This window comes from Lepisosteus oculatus, chromosome 18 (genome assembly GCF_040954835.1).
Source record: "Lepisosteus oculatus isolate fLepOcu1 chromosome 18, fLepOcu1.hap2, whole genome shotgun sequence".
NCBI lineage: Eukaryota > Metazoa > Chordata > Actinopteri > Semionotiformes > Lepisosteidae > Lepisosteus > Lepisosteus oculatus.
In genome coordinates, this window is record NC_090713.1 from 20,289,430 (window position 1) to 20,306,342 (window position 16,913).

Here is a 16,913-nt window from a genome sequence, read left to right on the forward strand (position 1 = left end):
GTCCCAATTAACCAATCCACTTTGATTGGCAATTCGAATCAAGGGTACGTTGCCCTTGTGTTGCGATCCCGGGCCTTGGCTGGGGAGTCTAAGTCTCCTCCAGGATCTGTATGGGGCCTGCGCTTGCCTGCCGCGGGCTGAAAAGCCCCGGGTCCTGAAGCGGAAGGAAAAGAAAAAAAAAGGTCTTTTGATGATCTCGGCCGCTTGGCGCGGTACCGCCTTTCTTCTGGGAGGGAGGGGGGACGGGGGACCGGTTGCCATGACGACGAGGCCCCCCCCCCCCAACACCTCCACCACCACCACCAGCACACACACTGCTGCCCCTGCGTTCCCAGTTCCCCGACGCACACCTGCTCCAGGCCCCGATCCTAGGATATGTGTCTGCATTTAAGCCTGGAAAAAAGCAAACGTATCGCTGTGCATTGATCTGTCTGCAGTAACGTTCCTACAGTCTCTGCTGGAAAGTACAATTGCACTCCCTGTATCTAGCAGCCATATCACCCTGCAGCTCCCCACTGGCAGCCCCACTGGAGCTCAGCAGTGTGAGCCTGGCCAGTACCTGGAGGGGGAGACTCCTGGGAAAGCTCAGGCTGCTGCTGGAAGAGGTGTGAGTGGGGCCAGCAGGGGGCGCTCACCCTGCGGTCTGTGTGGGTCCTGATGCCCCAGTATAGTGACGGGGACACTAGACTGTTAACAGGCGCCGTCCTTCAGATGAGACGTCAAACCGAGGTCCTGACTCTCTGTGGTCATTAAAAACCCAGGGTGTTTCTCGAGAAGATCTCCAGGATCTGTATGGGGCCTGCGCTTGACTGCAAAGCCCTGGGTCCTGAAGCGGAAGGAAAAGAAAAAAAAGGTCATCACTGTCCTGCAGCTGCCGTGTCAGCCGGAACCCGCCATTTTCTGCTGGGCGGACACTGTCGGCCCTGGAGGGCGTGGGCCATCTGGGGGCATAAGGGCAAGGGAAGGAAACGTGCCCACAGCAGCTGGCCAGCTTGAGGTGTTTCGCACCCATGTCTCTCTTTCTCTTCTGTCTGCAGAGGCTGAAGCACTCAGCGCCTTCTGATCTCTGTTCCCCCCCCTCCTCCCTTTCCCATCCGCCGGCCCCCCCTGATCACCCGGCGTCCCTCTCCGCCTCCCGCTGGCTCGCTGACACAGACCCGCTTCTGCGCAGCCTGGAAACGCGGGCCCGTTATAGAGGGTCCGGCAAAGCCGTGGGGGTCTTGACGCAGGCGGTGGAAGAATGGGAGTATCCGAAACGCCGAAAGACTCGAAAATGAATCCAGCGGGTGGTGGAATCAAGGACCGCAGGGCAGCAGGGGGAAGGGGACTTTCCGCAGAGGGTTGCGGGTGTCTGGAACAGGCTGACGCCCCAGGATACTTCAGGGAAAGATGTCGGATGTCAGCGGGCAAGACGGTCGAACAGAGTTCCTCTCTTCCCATCCCAAAATGGGGTCTGCTCAGGAGCTGTCGATTGACAAATCCATATCAATTCGAGAGCAGGTCTTCCAGTATCCCCCCCTGCATTCTTAACCCTTGTTTTTGATTGTGCTAACTGTATCTCTTCCTCAAGGTAGGTAGGTAGGTTTGCCGTTAGATAATAATCCAATTTCTGGTCATGCAAGGCGAGTTACAGCACGCACCAATTGTTACAGATTGTCTGGAATTAATTTGATGGTCGTTCCGGGGCCATTGTAAATGCGTCTTCAACGCAGAGTTCGGTCAATCAAGCAATTGTTCTACCGAACAGGAAATGGACCGTGATGCTCGGGTGACGTCACCGGAAATGGACGCGCGGCACCTGTTTCGCGAGGAGAGGCGCGCTTGCCTAACGAAGGTAACTTTTTATTTTTTTTTTAAAAAAAAGGGTTTAACGCAGGTTTTTATTAAACGGTCGATTAGCTGCAGCCTTTCCTTTGTTTTACAAGCGTTTTGTTGTTAAGTGACGGAGAACTGCTCTTAGCGTTATATAGATATATATGTGCACGTACATTTATTTTTATTGCTTACTTTAAATAAGAAAGGTCAGAAATATTGAACTGGCACTTTCGTGCGACTGTACTATTTTTCCCTCCTGTATAACCAGGAATTTGCCGGTTTAGCTTTTTCTCCTAAAAACTCTAGAGAGCCTTCCCTGGAGTTTGTTGATAAAAACAAAAGCTAAAAGCTGAGAGGATTTTGTAATTTTCAAATATAATCACACACTTTTAACAGGCATGCGTGTCGCCTTCAAGAGCAGTCGCGTCGTCCCCTCTGCATTGAAAAGCAACAAGACAGGATTCCCGGTTATTATATCTTTAAAAGCCAGGCTCAGACGCCATAGAAATATATAAAAACAAGCACACACACAGCGGAGACAGAGCAGTTGATTAAAATGGGTTGCGCAGGAAATTAATGTGAATCTGGCGTTTGTGGTGAACGGAATAAAAAGTCTTTCTGGCCGCAATCTGGCGTGAACTGGTTTGATCTTTCCCCCGGTCTGTTAGGAATAATTATAATAATAACTCCTTACACTTCTATAGCGCCTTTCTGGACCCTCCACTCAGAGCTCTGTCCAGGTAATGGGGATCCCCTCCACCCCCCAGCAGTGTGTACCCCCACCTGGATGAGGCGCCAGTCCGCTCCCCACACCCCAGCTCTCAGTGGGGAGGAGAGCAGAGTGATGGAGCCAGTTCAGAGAGGGGGGGTTATTAGGAGGCCATGATGGGTAAAGGCCAGGGGGGGAATTTGGCCAGGACACCGGGGTAACACCCCTACTCTTCTCGAGAAACACCCTGGGATTTTTAATGAGCACAGAGAGTCAGGACCTCGGTTTGATGTCTCATCTGAAGGACGGCGCCTGTTTACAGTCTAGTGTCCCCGTCACTATACTGGGGCATTAGGACCCACACAGACCGCAGGGTGAGCGCCCCCTGCTGGCCCCACTAACACCTCTTCCAGCAGCAACCATAGTTTTTCCCAGGAGTCTCCCCTCCAGGTACTGACCAGGCTCACACCTGCCCTGCTGAGCTCCAGTGCCTGTTTACAGTCTAGTGTCCCCCGTCATTATACTGCGGCATCGGGACCCACACAGACGGCAGGGTGGCTAGGGAGCCAGAGCCTATCCCAACAAGCACTGGGTGCAAGGCGGGGTACACCCCGGACAGGACACCAGTCCATCACAGGACCCACCCACTCACGATCCCACCAGGGCCAGCTCCCCCAGAAGCCGACTAACCCGCCAGCCTGCCTTTGCACCGCGGGAGGAAACTGGAGCACCCAGAGGGAACCCACACAAACGCAAGGGGGAACATGCAAACTCCACCCAGACAGCACCCCGGCTCCAAAAATTGAACCCAGGGCCCCAGCGCACGGAGGCAGCAGTCCTCACTCCTGCCCCTCCACAGCCCCCTGCAAGGATCGGCTCAAGTGTCGCTCCGGTACAGCAGGACCTCTGGATCAGATAGATAGATAATACTTTATTAATCCCGTAGGGAAACTGAGGAACGAAACGGCGCTGGTCCTTGTACACACACGCAACCAGATGCAAAGGCCGCTGCTGCTGCAGGAGAAACCTCAGTACAGTACAGTATAGCCTTATTCACTGCTACTGCGGCTCGCTCAGCCCAAACGCCAGCGAGGCCCGAATCTTCTGCTCCGTCAGCACTCATCCCCTACTAAACACATCAAACAAACAAACAGGCTCATTACGAGCCTGACATCTCGGCACATAGGGGAGAGAAGGGGGGTGGGACACAGGAATAGCTCGCAGGCGCTTGCAGAGCACTTCGGTAATTGTACCCTCTAATGGGATCACTCTTCATACACGTCTGGTTAATATCCCACAGATTTGTTCGAATGACACGCTCTGTGGTGTTGTGGGCAAGCTTCTCTCTCTCTCTCTCTCTCTCCCTCCCTCTCTCCCTCTCCCTCTCTCTCTCCCTCTCCCCTCTCCCCTCTATCTTCTCTCTCTCTCCCCTCTATCATCTCTCTCTCTCCCCTCTATCATCTCTCTCTCTCCCTCTATCTTCTCTCTCTCCCCTCTATCATCTCTCTCTCTCCTCTCACCCTCTCTCTCTCCTCTCACCCTCCCTCTCCCCTCTATCATCTCTCTCTCCCCTCTCTCTCCTCTCACCCTCCCTCTCTCTCCTCTCCCTCCCTCTCCCTCTCTCTCTCCTCTCACCCTCTCTCTCTCTCCTCTCCCCCTCTCCCCTCTATCATCTCTCTCTCTCCTCTCCCCTCTATCATCTCTCTCTCTCCTCTCCCCTCTATCATCTCTCTCTCTCCTCTCCCCTCTATCATCTCTCTCTCTCCTCTCACCCTCCCTCTCCCTCTCTCTCCCCTCTCCCCTCTATCATCTCTCTCTCCCCTCTCTCTCCTTTCACCCTCCCTCTCTCTCCTTTCACCCTCTCTCTCTCCTCTCACCCTCTCCCCTCTATCATCTCTCCCTCTCCCTCTCCCCTCTATCATCTCTCCCTCTCCCTCCCTCTCTCTCCCCCTTTCCCCCTCTCACCCTCTCTCTCCTTTCCCTCTCCCTTTCCCCCTTTCCCACTCTCTCCCTCTCCCCTCTCCCCTCTCTCTCCCCTCTCCCCTCTCTCTCCCCTCTCCCCCTCTCCCCTCTCCCCTCTATCATCTCTTCCTCTCCCTCCCTCTCTCTCCCCCTCTCACCCTCTCTCCCCTCTCCTCTCTCCCCCTCTCCCCTCTCCGCGTTTGGGTCGCCTCGCCGGGAAACCAGTGATTTTCGGAGACGGTCGTTTTTCATTTCTGAAGGAGCCGCGCCAGGCCCCGGCCTGTCCTCTCCGGCTGGGAGCTGCACGGCCGTTAATCCCACGTTAACCGGAATTCAGAGCAGGCTGGGTTGGGCCCGACGTGTGTTCTTACAGCCGTCGCAGTGGAGCTGTGGCGGAACAGGGGAGGCCGGAGGTCAAGCGTCAAGTCAAGTCTGTGGTATACAGCACGGAGACGTGGGACAACGAGGAACACAAACTTCCAACCTTCAGAAAGAAATGCCATTAGACTGTAGTGTACCCTGTGTAATCCATCTGTCCATTTTCTAACCACTTTATCCAGTAGAGGATTGTGGGGGAGATGGAGCCTATCCCAGCAAGTTCTGGGCACAAGGTGGGGTACACCTTGGATGGGACGCCAGTCCATCACACACACGGACACACGGACACACGGACACACGGACACACGGACACACGGACACACGGACACACGGACACACGGACACACAGACACACAGACACACAGACACACAGACACACAGACACACAGACACACAGACACACAGACACACAGACACACAGACACCCAGCAAGCTATGGGCACAAGGTGGGGTACACCTTGGATGGGACGCCAGTCCATCACACACACAGACACACAGACACACAGACACACAGACACACAGACACACAGACACACACACACACACACACACACACACACACACAGCAAGCTATGGGCACAAGGTGGGGTACACCTTGGATGGGACGCCAGTCCATCACACACACACACACACACACACACACACACTATGGGCACAAGGTGGGGTACACCTTGGATGGGACGCCAGTCCATCACACACACAGGCACACAGACACACACACACACAGACACACACACACACACCCAGCAAGCTATGGGCACAAGGTGGGGTACACCTTGGATGGGACGCCAGTCCATCACACACACAGGCACACAGACACACACACACACAGACACACACACACACACCCAGCAAGCTATGGGCACAAGGTGGGGTACACCTTGGATGGGACGCCAGTCCATCTCACACACACACACACACACACACACACAGCAGGTGCAGTTTTCCCCAGAAGCCACTTCACCTCCCAGCATGTCTTTGGACTGTGGGAAGAAACCCACATGAACCACACAGGGGAGAACATGCAAACTCCACCCAGCGTGGCACAACTACGCAGTCTCACTCCATCAAAAACATAATCTGACAGTCTGGCTTTTAAAATCCTCCTAGCGAGGCGCCTCACCCTGTTTAATTGGACACAAGCTGCGACATTTTTGCAGCGGATCGGAGATATAATGCACTTTCTTAAATTGGAGGAAAATTTGATCCACACAGTTCCACCATTAAGATTTTTAAAGCTTGGCAACCGTTTCTGCACTATTTCGAGGCTTTGAGCCTCTCTCCCACACGCTACACCTCAGTCTGTCACTGACTGGCTCCTCAGATGCCACTTGAGAGAACTGGCACGGTTTTCTTCGCTTCCTAGAGACTGTTCAGTGCAATTAGTACTTTGCAATGCTCTTTTGTGGGGTCTTTCTGCCTCTTTCTCCTTTAGTTTTGCTCCTTGTTGGGAGGGATGTGGGCAAGGGGATTGTGAATCCTGTGTTTTTCCTTCTCGTCAGTTATTCTCAGAGTCCGCACTGTCCCCCACAGTTAACATGTCCTGTAATGTGTGACTTTACGCATCGTGTACTTTTGTTGGTTTAAAAAAAAACCCCAGTAAGACCGAGCTGGATGAGATACTTGATCAACTGAATGACCTGCTCTCATTTGTAACCTACAGTATGTTCTTTAATATAGGCCAGGAGGCCCCACAGATCACCCCCAAAATCCTTGGGATGGGGTGTTGAGGGCGTACCCCCTTGCTGACAGCAGAGCCAGGGCAGTGTCACCGGGGGTCACTGATGAGGGTGCTGTTTGTCACGTGTAGGTGAGTGTCCTGCCAGGGGTCATCATCTTGACCGAGACCTGGCTGGGGTAAGGTAATTAACTGCATCCGATGACCGGAGGTATTTAGCAAACAGATCCAAAAGTGCTGCTTGGCTTGCTGGTTCACCGGACGGCCTGTCTCTCAGTGCTGTCCTGCTGACTGGTTCATTGGACCGCCTGTCTCTCAGTGCTGCCTGGTTTGTTGGACAGCCTGTCTCTCAATACTGACTGCTGCGTTGGACAGCCTGTCTCTCAGTGCTGCCTGGTTTGTTGGACAGCCTGTCTCTCAGTGCTGCCTGGTTTGTTGGACAGCCTGTCTCTCAGTGCTGCCTGGTTTGTTGGACAGCCTGTCTCTCAGTGCTGCCTGGTTTGTTGGACAGCCTGTCTCTCAGTGCTGCCTGGTTTGTTGGACAGCCTGTCTCTCAGTGCTGCCTGGTTTGTTGGACAGCCTGTCTCTCAGTGCTGCCTGGTTTGTTGGACTGCCTGTCTCTCAGTGCTGCCTGGTTTGTTGGACTGCCTGTCTCTCAGTGCTGCCTGGTTTGTTGGACTGCCTGTCTCAGTGCTGCCTGGTTTGTTGGACTGACTGTCTCTCAGTGCTGTCTGGTTTGTTGGACAGCCTATCTCTCAATACTGACTGCTGCATTGGACTGCCTGTCTCTCAGTGCTGCCTGGTTTGTTGGACAGCCTGTCTCTCAGTGCTTCCTGGTTTGTTGGACAGTCCACCCTGACAGATGGATTTGAATGGTTAGCTGGTGGGCTGGACTGACTGGTGGACTAGGCTGGACTGAGCAAGACCTCCCTGAGCCAGATGAACTGTTCGGTATTCAAGACCAGAACGTCCCGCACAAATAAGCCCGTGCTGAATACAGAGATGTCCAAATTCTAAAACTCTACGCCTGCTGATGTCTTGCCTTCCAGCAATATATTCTAATTGATAAAAATGGGATCTTACATGTGTTTGATTACATGTGTACAATATATGATGTGTGAGGATTCACAATAAGGCAAAGGAACCCTCTGTTTTGGGCACGTTTATCATCTCATCCAAGGGCGTTCGGTTGTGCTCGAGTCATGACAATGTGTACCCTCCAGTACCTTCACAAATTCGCTCATCCACGGTGTTGTTCACATGGATCTTCCTACACTTACCTGCAACATTTTAGAGTCCAGCGTTTTCCGTTGGGTGGCCCTCTGTCCTTTGCGTGGAGCAGCAGCTTTTCAGTGACCCTGGGTGTCTTTAACCCCACTCCTGGAGAGCCCCAATCCAGTTGAGTTTTATAGATCACCCTAAATTACTGCAGGTTTTCTAGACCTCTTCCCCTGGAGGTGACACAGTGGCCATTCTGCACCAGCAGCCTCATCTGGGAGACACACAGTGACCATTCTGCACCAGCAGCCCCCCCTGGGAGACACACAGTGACCATTCTGCACCAGCAGCCCCACCTGGGAGACGCACGGTGTTCATTCTGCACCAGCAGCCCCCACCTGGGAGACGCACAGTGATCATTCTGCACCAGCAGCCCCCACCTGGGAGACACACAGTGATCATTCTGCACCAGCAGCCCCCACCTGGGAGACGCACGGTGTTCATTCTGCACCAGCAGCCCCCACCTGGGAGACGCACGGTGTTCATTCTGCACCAGCAGCCCCCACCTGGGAGACGCACAGTGTTCATTCTGCACCAGCAGCCCCCACCTGGGAGACGCACAGTGTTCATTCTGCACCACCAGTAGCCCTACTTGGCAGATCAAGGGCAGGAGTGAGAAACTGCTTCACAAATTCAATTAAGGGGGGGGAAGTTTTAGGGTGGCCATAATGTTAAAACCCTGAGTGGAGTTTAACACCCCTAATCGTACAGACAGCTATGGGATCCTTAAGGACCAGATACTTGAACCGAGGTCCCGATGTCTCATCCAAAGATCAGCGCCTCCTACAACACGATTTGAACATTCTGGACCAGAGGGAAGAGTGCCCCCTACTGGTCCACCAATATCACTTACAGCAGAACCATATTTTCTTTAGCGATCTCCCACCCAGTACTGATGAGGCGCAATTTTGTTTTTTGCTGCTGGTAGCAGATAGGATCAGGCTATAGGGTAGTAACTCCGCAGTCAAGGGAATGCTGCTCTTGAGGTCTGTAGTGCATTAACATTTTTTTGCTTTGTCCACTTAATTTATCGCAGACAGTCCATGGTTCTTATACCAATGCATTTCTGCTGGATTGAGACTCACCAGGCATAGGGTTGGAGATCTCTGAATCAGAGGTCTTCAGCTTCTGCTGAAATCGAACATTTTTAATTGGAAAAAAAAACCACGCTGTTAATAACTAAAAGCATCTCATTAAGAGCGTTGTCGTTATCCAAACATAATGGGTCATGTTGTTTTAGATGAAACTCACACAGTAATGTAGTCTTTTCCAGTCCTTTGCCCTAGGATTTATGATCTGTGCTGTTTTATAATTTAATCGTGACAGAGCTTTAAGTAATTCTGGGCTCTATTTGATCCTTTAGCTCGGAGGATGTCCAATCCTGGTTTTCATTCCAGCTCAACCCTTAACGAGCTCTGGGTTTAAAGAGCCCTGGATCACCTACTGACATACCTGCATTCCAAATGAAGGGATTTATTTCTTGGTAAACTGATGACAGACTTGAATGTGTTTTAGCAGGTGGCATGTTAAAAGGGTGACCTTTTAAAAACCTAGATTTGTGGGTATCCTGGTACAGTGTCTGCCAGAACTACCCAATCCTGGTTCCGGGGGCACACACACACACACACCTGCTCGTTTTCATTCCACTTGATCTTAATGACCTAATAGAAGCCTTCATTGAGTTTATAAGCCACTCGATTTGTTAACATCTGCTTGTGTGTTTGTTGATTCAAATGCGGGATTTGATTTGAACTAGGAAATGCAAGGTCTGAAATCTGAGAACAGTCACCCAGTTCAAATTCATCCTGTTATTAAGTCAATTGCTAGTTCAGTAACTGAAAACTTGGCTGGAACAAAAACTGCCCAGTGTGTGGGTCTCCAGGCGGCCCAGGGTTGGGAACCCCTGGTGTTTGTTATGGGAGAAATACAGAGCAATCACGTGACCCCATATTGTCTGTGAAACTATGACCAAAGGTTAGGTTATTTCCATTTTACTAGAGGTGAACATAGTGGTGCTTAATAGTTTTGTGTAGCGATGCTATGTGATATTACAAAAGCTTTGGTCCGAGTTGGTGAGCAGCATTATTCAGTGATCCTACTTTCAGGGAGAGCAGGTGAGCGGTGTCGTTCACTATTCCTGCTGTCAGTCAGAAGGGGGTGAGCAGTGTCGTTCACTATTCCTGCCGTCGGTCAGAGCGGGTGAGCAGTGTCGTTCACTATTTCTGCCGTCTGTCAGAGCGGGACAGCAGTGTCGTTCACTATTTCTGCCGTCTGTCAGAGCGGGACAGCAGTGTCGTTCACTATTCCTGCCGTCAGTCAGAAGGGGGTGAGCAGTGTCGTTCACTATTCCTGCCGTCGGTCAGAGCGGGTGAGCAGTGTTGTTCACTATTTCTGCCGTCTGTCAGAGCGGGACAGCAGTGTCGTTCACTATTTCTGCCGTCTGTCAGAGCGGGACAGCAGTGTCGTTCACTATTTCTGCCGTCTGTCAGAGTGGGTGAGCAGTGTCGTTCACTATTCCTTCCGTCGGTCAGTGGATGAGCGATGTCGTTCACTATTCCTGCCGTCGGTCAGAGCGGGTGAGCAGTGTCGTTCACTATTCCTTCCGTCGGTCAGTGGATGAGCGATGTCGTTCACTATTCCTGCCGTCGGTCAGAGCGGGTGAGCAGTGTCGTTCACTATTTCTGCTGTCTGTCAGAGCGGGACAGCAGTGTCGTTCACTATTCCTTCCGTCGGTCAGTGGATGAGCGGTGTTGTTCACTATTCCTGCCTTCAGTCAGAGCGGGTGAGCGGTGTCGTTCACTATTCCTGCCTTCAGTCAGAGCGGGTGAGCGGTGTCGTTCACTATTCCTGCCTTCAGTCAGAGCGGGTGAGCGGTGTCGTTCACTATTCCTGCCTTCAGTCAGAGAGGGTGAGCAGTGTCGTTCACTATTCCTACCGTTGGTCAGAGCGGGTGAGCAGTGTCGTTCACTATTCCTTCCGTCGGTCAGTGGATGAGCGGTGTCGTTCACTATTCCTGCCTTCAGTCAGAGCGGGAGAGCAGTGTCGTTCACTATTCCTTCCGTCGGTCAGTGGATGAGCGTTGTTGTTCACTATTCCTGCCTTCAGTCAGAGCGGGTGAGCGGTGTCGTTCACTATTCCTGCCTTCAGTCAGAGAGGGTGAGCAGTGTCGTTCACTATTCCTGCCGTCGGTCAGAGCGGGTGAGCAGTGTCGTTCACTATTCCTTCCGTCGGTCAGTGGATGAGCGGTGTCGTTCACTATTCCTGCCTTCAGTCAGAGCGGGAGAGCAGTGTCGTTCACTATTCCTGCCTTCAGTCAGAGAGGGTGAGCAGTGTCGTTCACTAGTCCTGCCGTCGGTCAGAGAGGGTGAGCAGTGTCGTTCACTATTCCTGCTGTCGGTCAGAGCGGGTGAGCAGTGTGTCGTTCACTATTCCTGCCGTCGGTCAGAGAGGGTGAGCAGTGTCGTTCACTAGTCCTGACGTCAGTCAGAAGGGGGTGAGCAGTGTCGTTCACTATTCCTGCTGTCGGTCAGAGAGGGCGAGCAGCGTCGTTCACTATTTCTCCCGTCGGTCAGTGGGTGAGAGGTGTCGTTCACTATTCCTTCCGTCAGTCAGAGCAGGTGAGCAGTGCTGTTCACTATTCCTGCCATCGGTAGGATCAGAGCGGTGAGCTCTTCACTATTCCTGCCTTCAGTCTCTATTCTTGCTGCAGGTGTACAGTAATACTTTATCAGGTGATCAAGTGTTACTGTGTTATTTTAACTGTGAAGACAACAAAGTAACGGATGCCTTTAATGAAATTTAATATTAACACTTAAGGAATGTTTTTGTTATTTCTCTGCTTGAGCATACTCAGTTTAACAACAGCATAATGTATTCCTGACATTGTATTCAGTGGCAGTTTTACAATCCCCATGTCCTGTTTCAAAAGTGACGTGATGTCCTTGGACTCCTGTGGTTATCCCACCGAGACAGTGCAACAGCTGTTCTCAAGAACAAAGCACATGACGCATCAGGTTTAAGAAGTATATAACCAATTGTATTTTTTCCCTCTGTTAATGTACACATATTTAGATTTCATCTCACTGGCAACACTTTACAATAACATTTAATAAGAACAGGAAGATACTGGGAGTAGCCTATGGTTGTACAGTTTGTAAAAAAAAAAGTAAAAAAAAAAGAAAAATATGAACAGAAATATAAATAATAAGTCAATAAAATGAAGGATCCAGCTACCTTCTTCAAATGGGATCAGATTTTGACAGAAAACATATATGGAAAGTGAAACTGGGCTTCAGTTTTCTACACCAAAGTGTGATATCGGCACAGATTTGCTTTAACAATGGAACCAAGTGTTAGTGGGTTGAATTCCCTCTAACTGTTAAGAGGAGAGCATCTGAGATGTGTTTAAACCCAAATTACGGCGGTCATGTAGGAAAAAAAGCATACAAATTTGAAGTTTCTCAGACTAATTTTTTTTTGTCATTCTGAAACAGGAATGGTTAACAGGGAAAACACGTTATCCTCGGCAATGGGGGATGAGAGATTCAAATATTTAGACATTTCACAAACTTTTTAAAGGTTTTTTTTTCTTTTCATGTTAACAGTTTTTTTTTAATGGACTCAAGAAAAAAATTGGAATACTAGAGTTCTGTCTCATCTCAAGAGGACCCTGGTCTCCTTTTTTGTTTTTAATTTTCTCTTCACAAGTGTTATTCAGGCGGCGTTTTGTCCGTCATCGGTTTCATTCCGGTCTCGACCGATGGGGAAAACGACGAAAAAGTCGCCTTAAAAGTCGGTTAGGTTTGCTTTCCCCCTCCTTGTCAAGACTATCGAAGGCTTTAAGCCTTCCGCAAGAATGTCCTTCGCTCTTTTAAGCCGGTAAAAATCCTCGTTTCCTCGCTTTAATTTCGTTTCCCAGGAAAAACAAGATGGCTGCCTGTCCCCCCCGTTAGCGTCTTGTCGTCGTCAGGGGGGAGTGGGAAATATGTCTCTTTGAAATGAACAAGTGTCTCTTCGCCTGGGTTATTTCCCAGCGCCAAGCACCCAGTTTTGTTTTCTCAATAAGCTTCCAGGTAGTCCACAGGTGTCTGAAAGGTCTTTACATATATATTTATACCAAAGTCTTTGACGCGGTTTTGATTCTTTTTTAAATTATTAAATAATTGGCGCCGTCCGTCACGCCACCCGGCTTCTCTCCCCGGTCTTGAGGAGGGGGGGGGTGGGCGGAGACGACGATGTAGCTTCGTCCCCCACCTTTTTTTTTTTCGTGTCACTGAAACGGCTTTTTGTTTTCTTCTTTTGTACAGGAATACTACATGCTTCGAAACACAGCAAAATAATGTCGCATTAGCACCTTAGTCGGACGAAAGAGAGAGGCGAGAGAGAGGGAGGGAGAGACCCAGAGGTGGAAAAGGTAGCAGCTGCAGGCTGGGACGACGGTTAGCATTTGAGGCTTTTTTTCCACCCCATTTCGTTCCGATATTCTTGTCAATATTGTTTTTTTTTTTTGCAGGCTCTTTCTAAAAGCGATGCCGGGCTGGGGGACCCTGTCTCTCCAGACAGGAGTCCATTGCCGGCTCCTTGTCGAGAGACGGTTTAGTTCAAACGGTTCGTTTTTTTTTTTTAAACAAAACGCTGTCAGCCCCCTCCTGTCTTTTTTTTTCTCTTTTACTGCCGTCAGATGCACTTGATTTCTTTCATAAGGGCCCCTCAGGCCTCCGAGAAAAAGGACAGGAAGTCGGGGGGGCAGCCTTCGAGCGCAAGATGGCGGCGTTTCCGCCCGCTCAGCGCCTCGCCGGAGAGCGGGGTATAATTCCCTTCCCATTCTGTCGCAAACGCCTCGGCAGCAGTTCATTAAGTTTGTTGCTTTCGCGAGGGGGGGCGTTTCAGACGCGAATTAACTGGAAACGGCGGAGACTGGCCACACACACACACGACAGCAGGGGGGAAAGGAAAAAGAAGAACGAGCCTCTGGAGGGCGCCGCGATCCAGCCCCGGGCTTCCCCTTCCTTTCCTGGCCGGCCGTGTCTCTCCGTCGAAGGTGGGTGGGGTACCGCCCGGCCATTTCCCCAAGTGCCAGGCGCAAAAGAACGAACCAGGCAAGGCGAAAACAAGATGGCAGCGTCGTCGGGGATGGAGGGGGGGGCGTGGGGTGGGGACCGTTGAGATTTGGCGTTGATGCGGTCAGGGGCGAAGGGTGGTGTGGTGGTGGTGGGGGAGGGGGGAGCTGGCATTGCCCAAGGCTTGTTCTCCCCCCCCCCCCTCCCTCTCGGTCTGCCTCTCCCCTCCGGCCGCTCTCAGACGTAGTACTCCTTGTCCTTGTTCTTCTTGTTCTTGGTGGCGGTCTTGGCGGCGCCGGGCTGCTTCTCCTTGACCACGGCGCCGTTGCTCTGCGCCGCCGAGTTGCTGATGTAGTTGCGGCTCTGGTCCACCTGGTAGGAGCCCTCGTCCCGGTTGCGGTACTTGTACATGGCGTAGAGCAGGATGAGGATGCAGAGGGCGGCGGCGGCCACGATGCCCACCACCATGCCCGTGGTGCTGCTGGACTCCCGGATCACCTCCACCGCGCCGGGGGGGCCCCTCTCGCCGGGGCCCGTGGGGTTGGCTGTGGGCAGATTGTGGAAATTGGGGAGGTAGGTTATACCGGGGTGGGGGTGGTGCCGGTGCCGGCCGCCGTGGTCGGGGTCGAAGGGGGTGGGGGCCGGGGGCAGCAGCACCTGGTCGCGGGTGTTCATCTTGCCGGCGGGGATGTGCCCGCTGGGCTTGTGCTGCCGGTGGAGCTGGTCGGGGTTGGGGGTGGGGGACGAGGAGGAAGAGGAGGAGGAGGCGGACGACGAAGACGAAGGGGAGCGGGAGTTGGGCTTGGGGAGGAAGTGGCGGTCGCCCCGGGGGTGCTGGGCGCCCTCGGCGCCCCCGCTGGCGGCGGGCGGCGGGGGCAGGACCGTCCTGTCCGTGACCAGCGGGGAGTTTTTGTAATAATCCTCGTCGTCCGACTCCGTCATCTCCCCCGAGCCGTAGGCCGAGACGTCGATGGGGTCTTCGCAGTCCTCCTGGTCCGGGGGGCAGGGGGGCCGCACGTTGGGCAGGGTCAGGGACTCTTTGGTGGTCTCGAGCAGGGTGAGGAACGGGCGGTACGTGGGGGGCGGGGGGATGACGGGGTAGCGGGTGGCAATGGAGGGGGGGTCTAGGGAGTCCACGGTAATTATGGGCAGGACTAATTCACCTCCTAGGATTAGAGAGAGAGAGAAGGAGGGGGGGGGAGAGGGAAGGGGAGATGGCGTCAGTGCAGCACGGAGCACGTCCCCTTGGGACAGAAACCAGCAAAAAAAAAAAGAAAACCAACAACACCACAAGAATATCCTCAGTCAGAACAGCACTAAGACTTAGCATTTAGTTATTTCTACAGTTAGATTTTTTTTATTTTTAGTTAGTGGCTAAAATTCTATTTATATAGAGTTGTATACGCTGACTGTGCTGAACCTGCTCTATATCTCTAACATTATAGAGAAGTCTAGGTTAAGTATGGACAATTAGCTCATTCAGACTAGAAACTAGATTCACTCCTCAACACCTAGTGGTAACAGTAACTGCAGTATGGTATGGCTGTACTGGTAACTATTCTTGAAAGAACAAACTAGACAACAGTTCAACAGCTAAAACATTTTATCTCTCTCTCTCCTCTCTCTCTCTCGCTATCCCTAATGTCTATTCTGAACTATTCATTTTAATTTTTTTTTCCCTGTTTTTTTTGTTTGTTTGTTTAAATAAGATAGCAAACCACGGAGTTCAGGTCACTTACATCAACAAATTGGCCGCATGATTTTAGCATGAAAAAAAAAATTACAAAAAGAAAGCTGTGTAAGATTGTTCTCGGATAGTAAAAAAAAAAAAACAACTCCCCCACCCCCATTTGACAAATGATCCTTTTCTCTAGCTTTTTTTTTTTAAAAAAAAAAGATTAAACATCCGTCGTCATTTCACAAGAGGGCAGCCTGATGTTAGCGAGTTACTGTCGGATTTGAGTTATTTCACGGACACTGGGTCAAAGGCGAGGGTGGGATAGCAGATTTCCTCCTTTGAGTGGCCCCCTCCCACCCCTAACCTTTTAACCTTTCAACTTTGACCCCCAGAATGTTCCTAAGCCACCAGGGATAGAAATTACATCTGTCATCAAGGTGTAATTTTGAGAAAAAGTTTTTTTTTTTAGCCTTGATCAGGGACAGATGGTTGTTAACCCTGATATACTGCTGCTTTTTCTGGTATGTGTGTAATGTGCTGTGTGTGTCCCTTGATGTCGTCTGGGGCGGCGATACAGCGCTCGCAGGGTTACAGGTACTTGGGGCGTCCCAAGTCCGGGACTCGAGGTGTTAGCTGTTGGTGACACCAGAGGCTCCTAGCCCAGCGCTGGCGATTTCAAGACGATATATTTAAAAATGATATGCACTTGGCTATCCATTCGTCATTTTGTGAACGCGTTTCTCAATCTCAACGCTGTTCGTTCCGGTACGTTAAAGTGCATGAAAATCAAAGTAAGACGTGCACAGCGTGCAAGTTCTTTAACAGGCCTTAACAGCAAGAAACAGTTTGACTTTGTCCTCGCACGTTAACATTTAAGTGCAAGAGATCAGCTTTTGCCTGAATGAAGTCCCAGTTCAGGACAGACACTTCCCTCATGAAGGTGAGACTTCCTGCCACCGTGTAAAATAATAATAATACATTTAATTGATATAGCACAATTCAGTTGCATCTTAATATAAAAAAAGCTGAAAGACAAGTCCTGGAAATTAAAAATTACTAAGAAGGAAAAGGGAAATCAGACGGTTTATGTGCTCTAATCACTGTAGAATGACTTATAAAATCTTTTGTTTTGGGGAATCTAATTCCTTTTCCCTCACAATAGGTGGGTGTTGAAGGGCGAGAGGAGGAACAAGAAGGAAATCTGCATTTTTTTTCCCTCCCAAAAGGAATATATGAATATCCTGTAACAAGAACAGTGATGTTTTCTTTTTTTTTCCCCGCTCGGACAACAGACAGTCTGTTGGGTTCACTTCTCGTTCCAGACCGGGCTGAAGATGGGGGAGAAGGAGGGTGATT

General features: G+C 51.1%; 1 protein-coding gene and 1 long non-coding RNA gene across 15 annotated transcripts in view; one reads left to right on the forward strand and one right to left on the reverse strand.

Moving 5' to 3' along the window:
• The first annotated feature begins 1,776 nt into the window (after window positions 1-1,776).
• Window positions 1,777-13,441, forward strand: LOC138224095 (uncharacterized). The gene is made up of 3 exons (XR_011182437.1): window positions 1,777-1,834; window positions 6,545-6,674; window positions 13,127-13,441. It is a non-coding gene; the product is annotated as an uncharacterized lncRNA (long non-coding RNA).
• LOC107075879 (neurexin-2-like) overlaps window positions 11,597-16,913 on the reverse strand; it is a 627,393-nt gene continuing 622,076 nt past the window's right edge. For 10 of the 14 annotated variants that reach the window (XM_069180400.1, XM_069180406.1, XM_069180401.1 and 7 more), the window contains one exon: window positions 11,597-15,045. In XM_069180400.1, the coding sequence (XP_069036501.1) occupies window positions 14,117-15,045 (929 nt within the window). In that variant the 3' untranslated portion in view covers window positions 11,597-14,116. The remainder of the gene's footprint in view (window positions 15,046-16,913) is intronic. The other 4 variants (XM_069180409.1, XM_069180408.1, XM_069180410.1 and 1 more) reach the window with 1 other exon arrangement.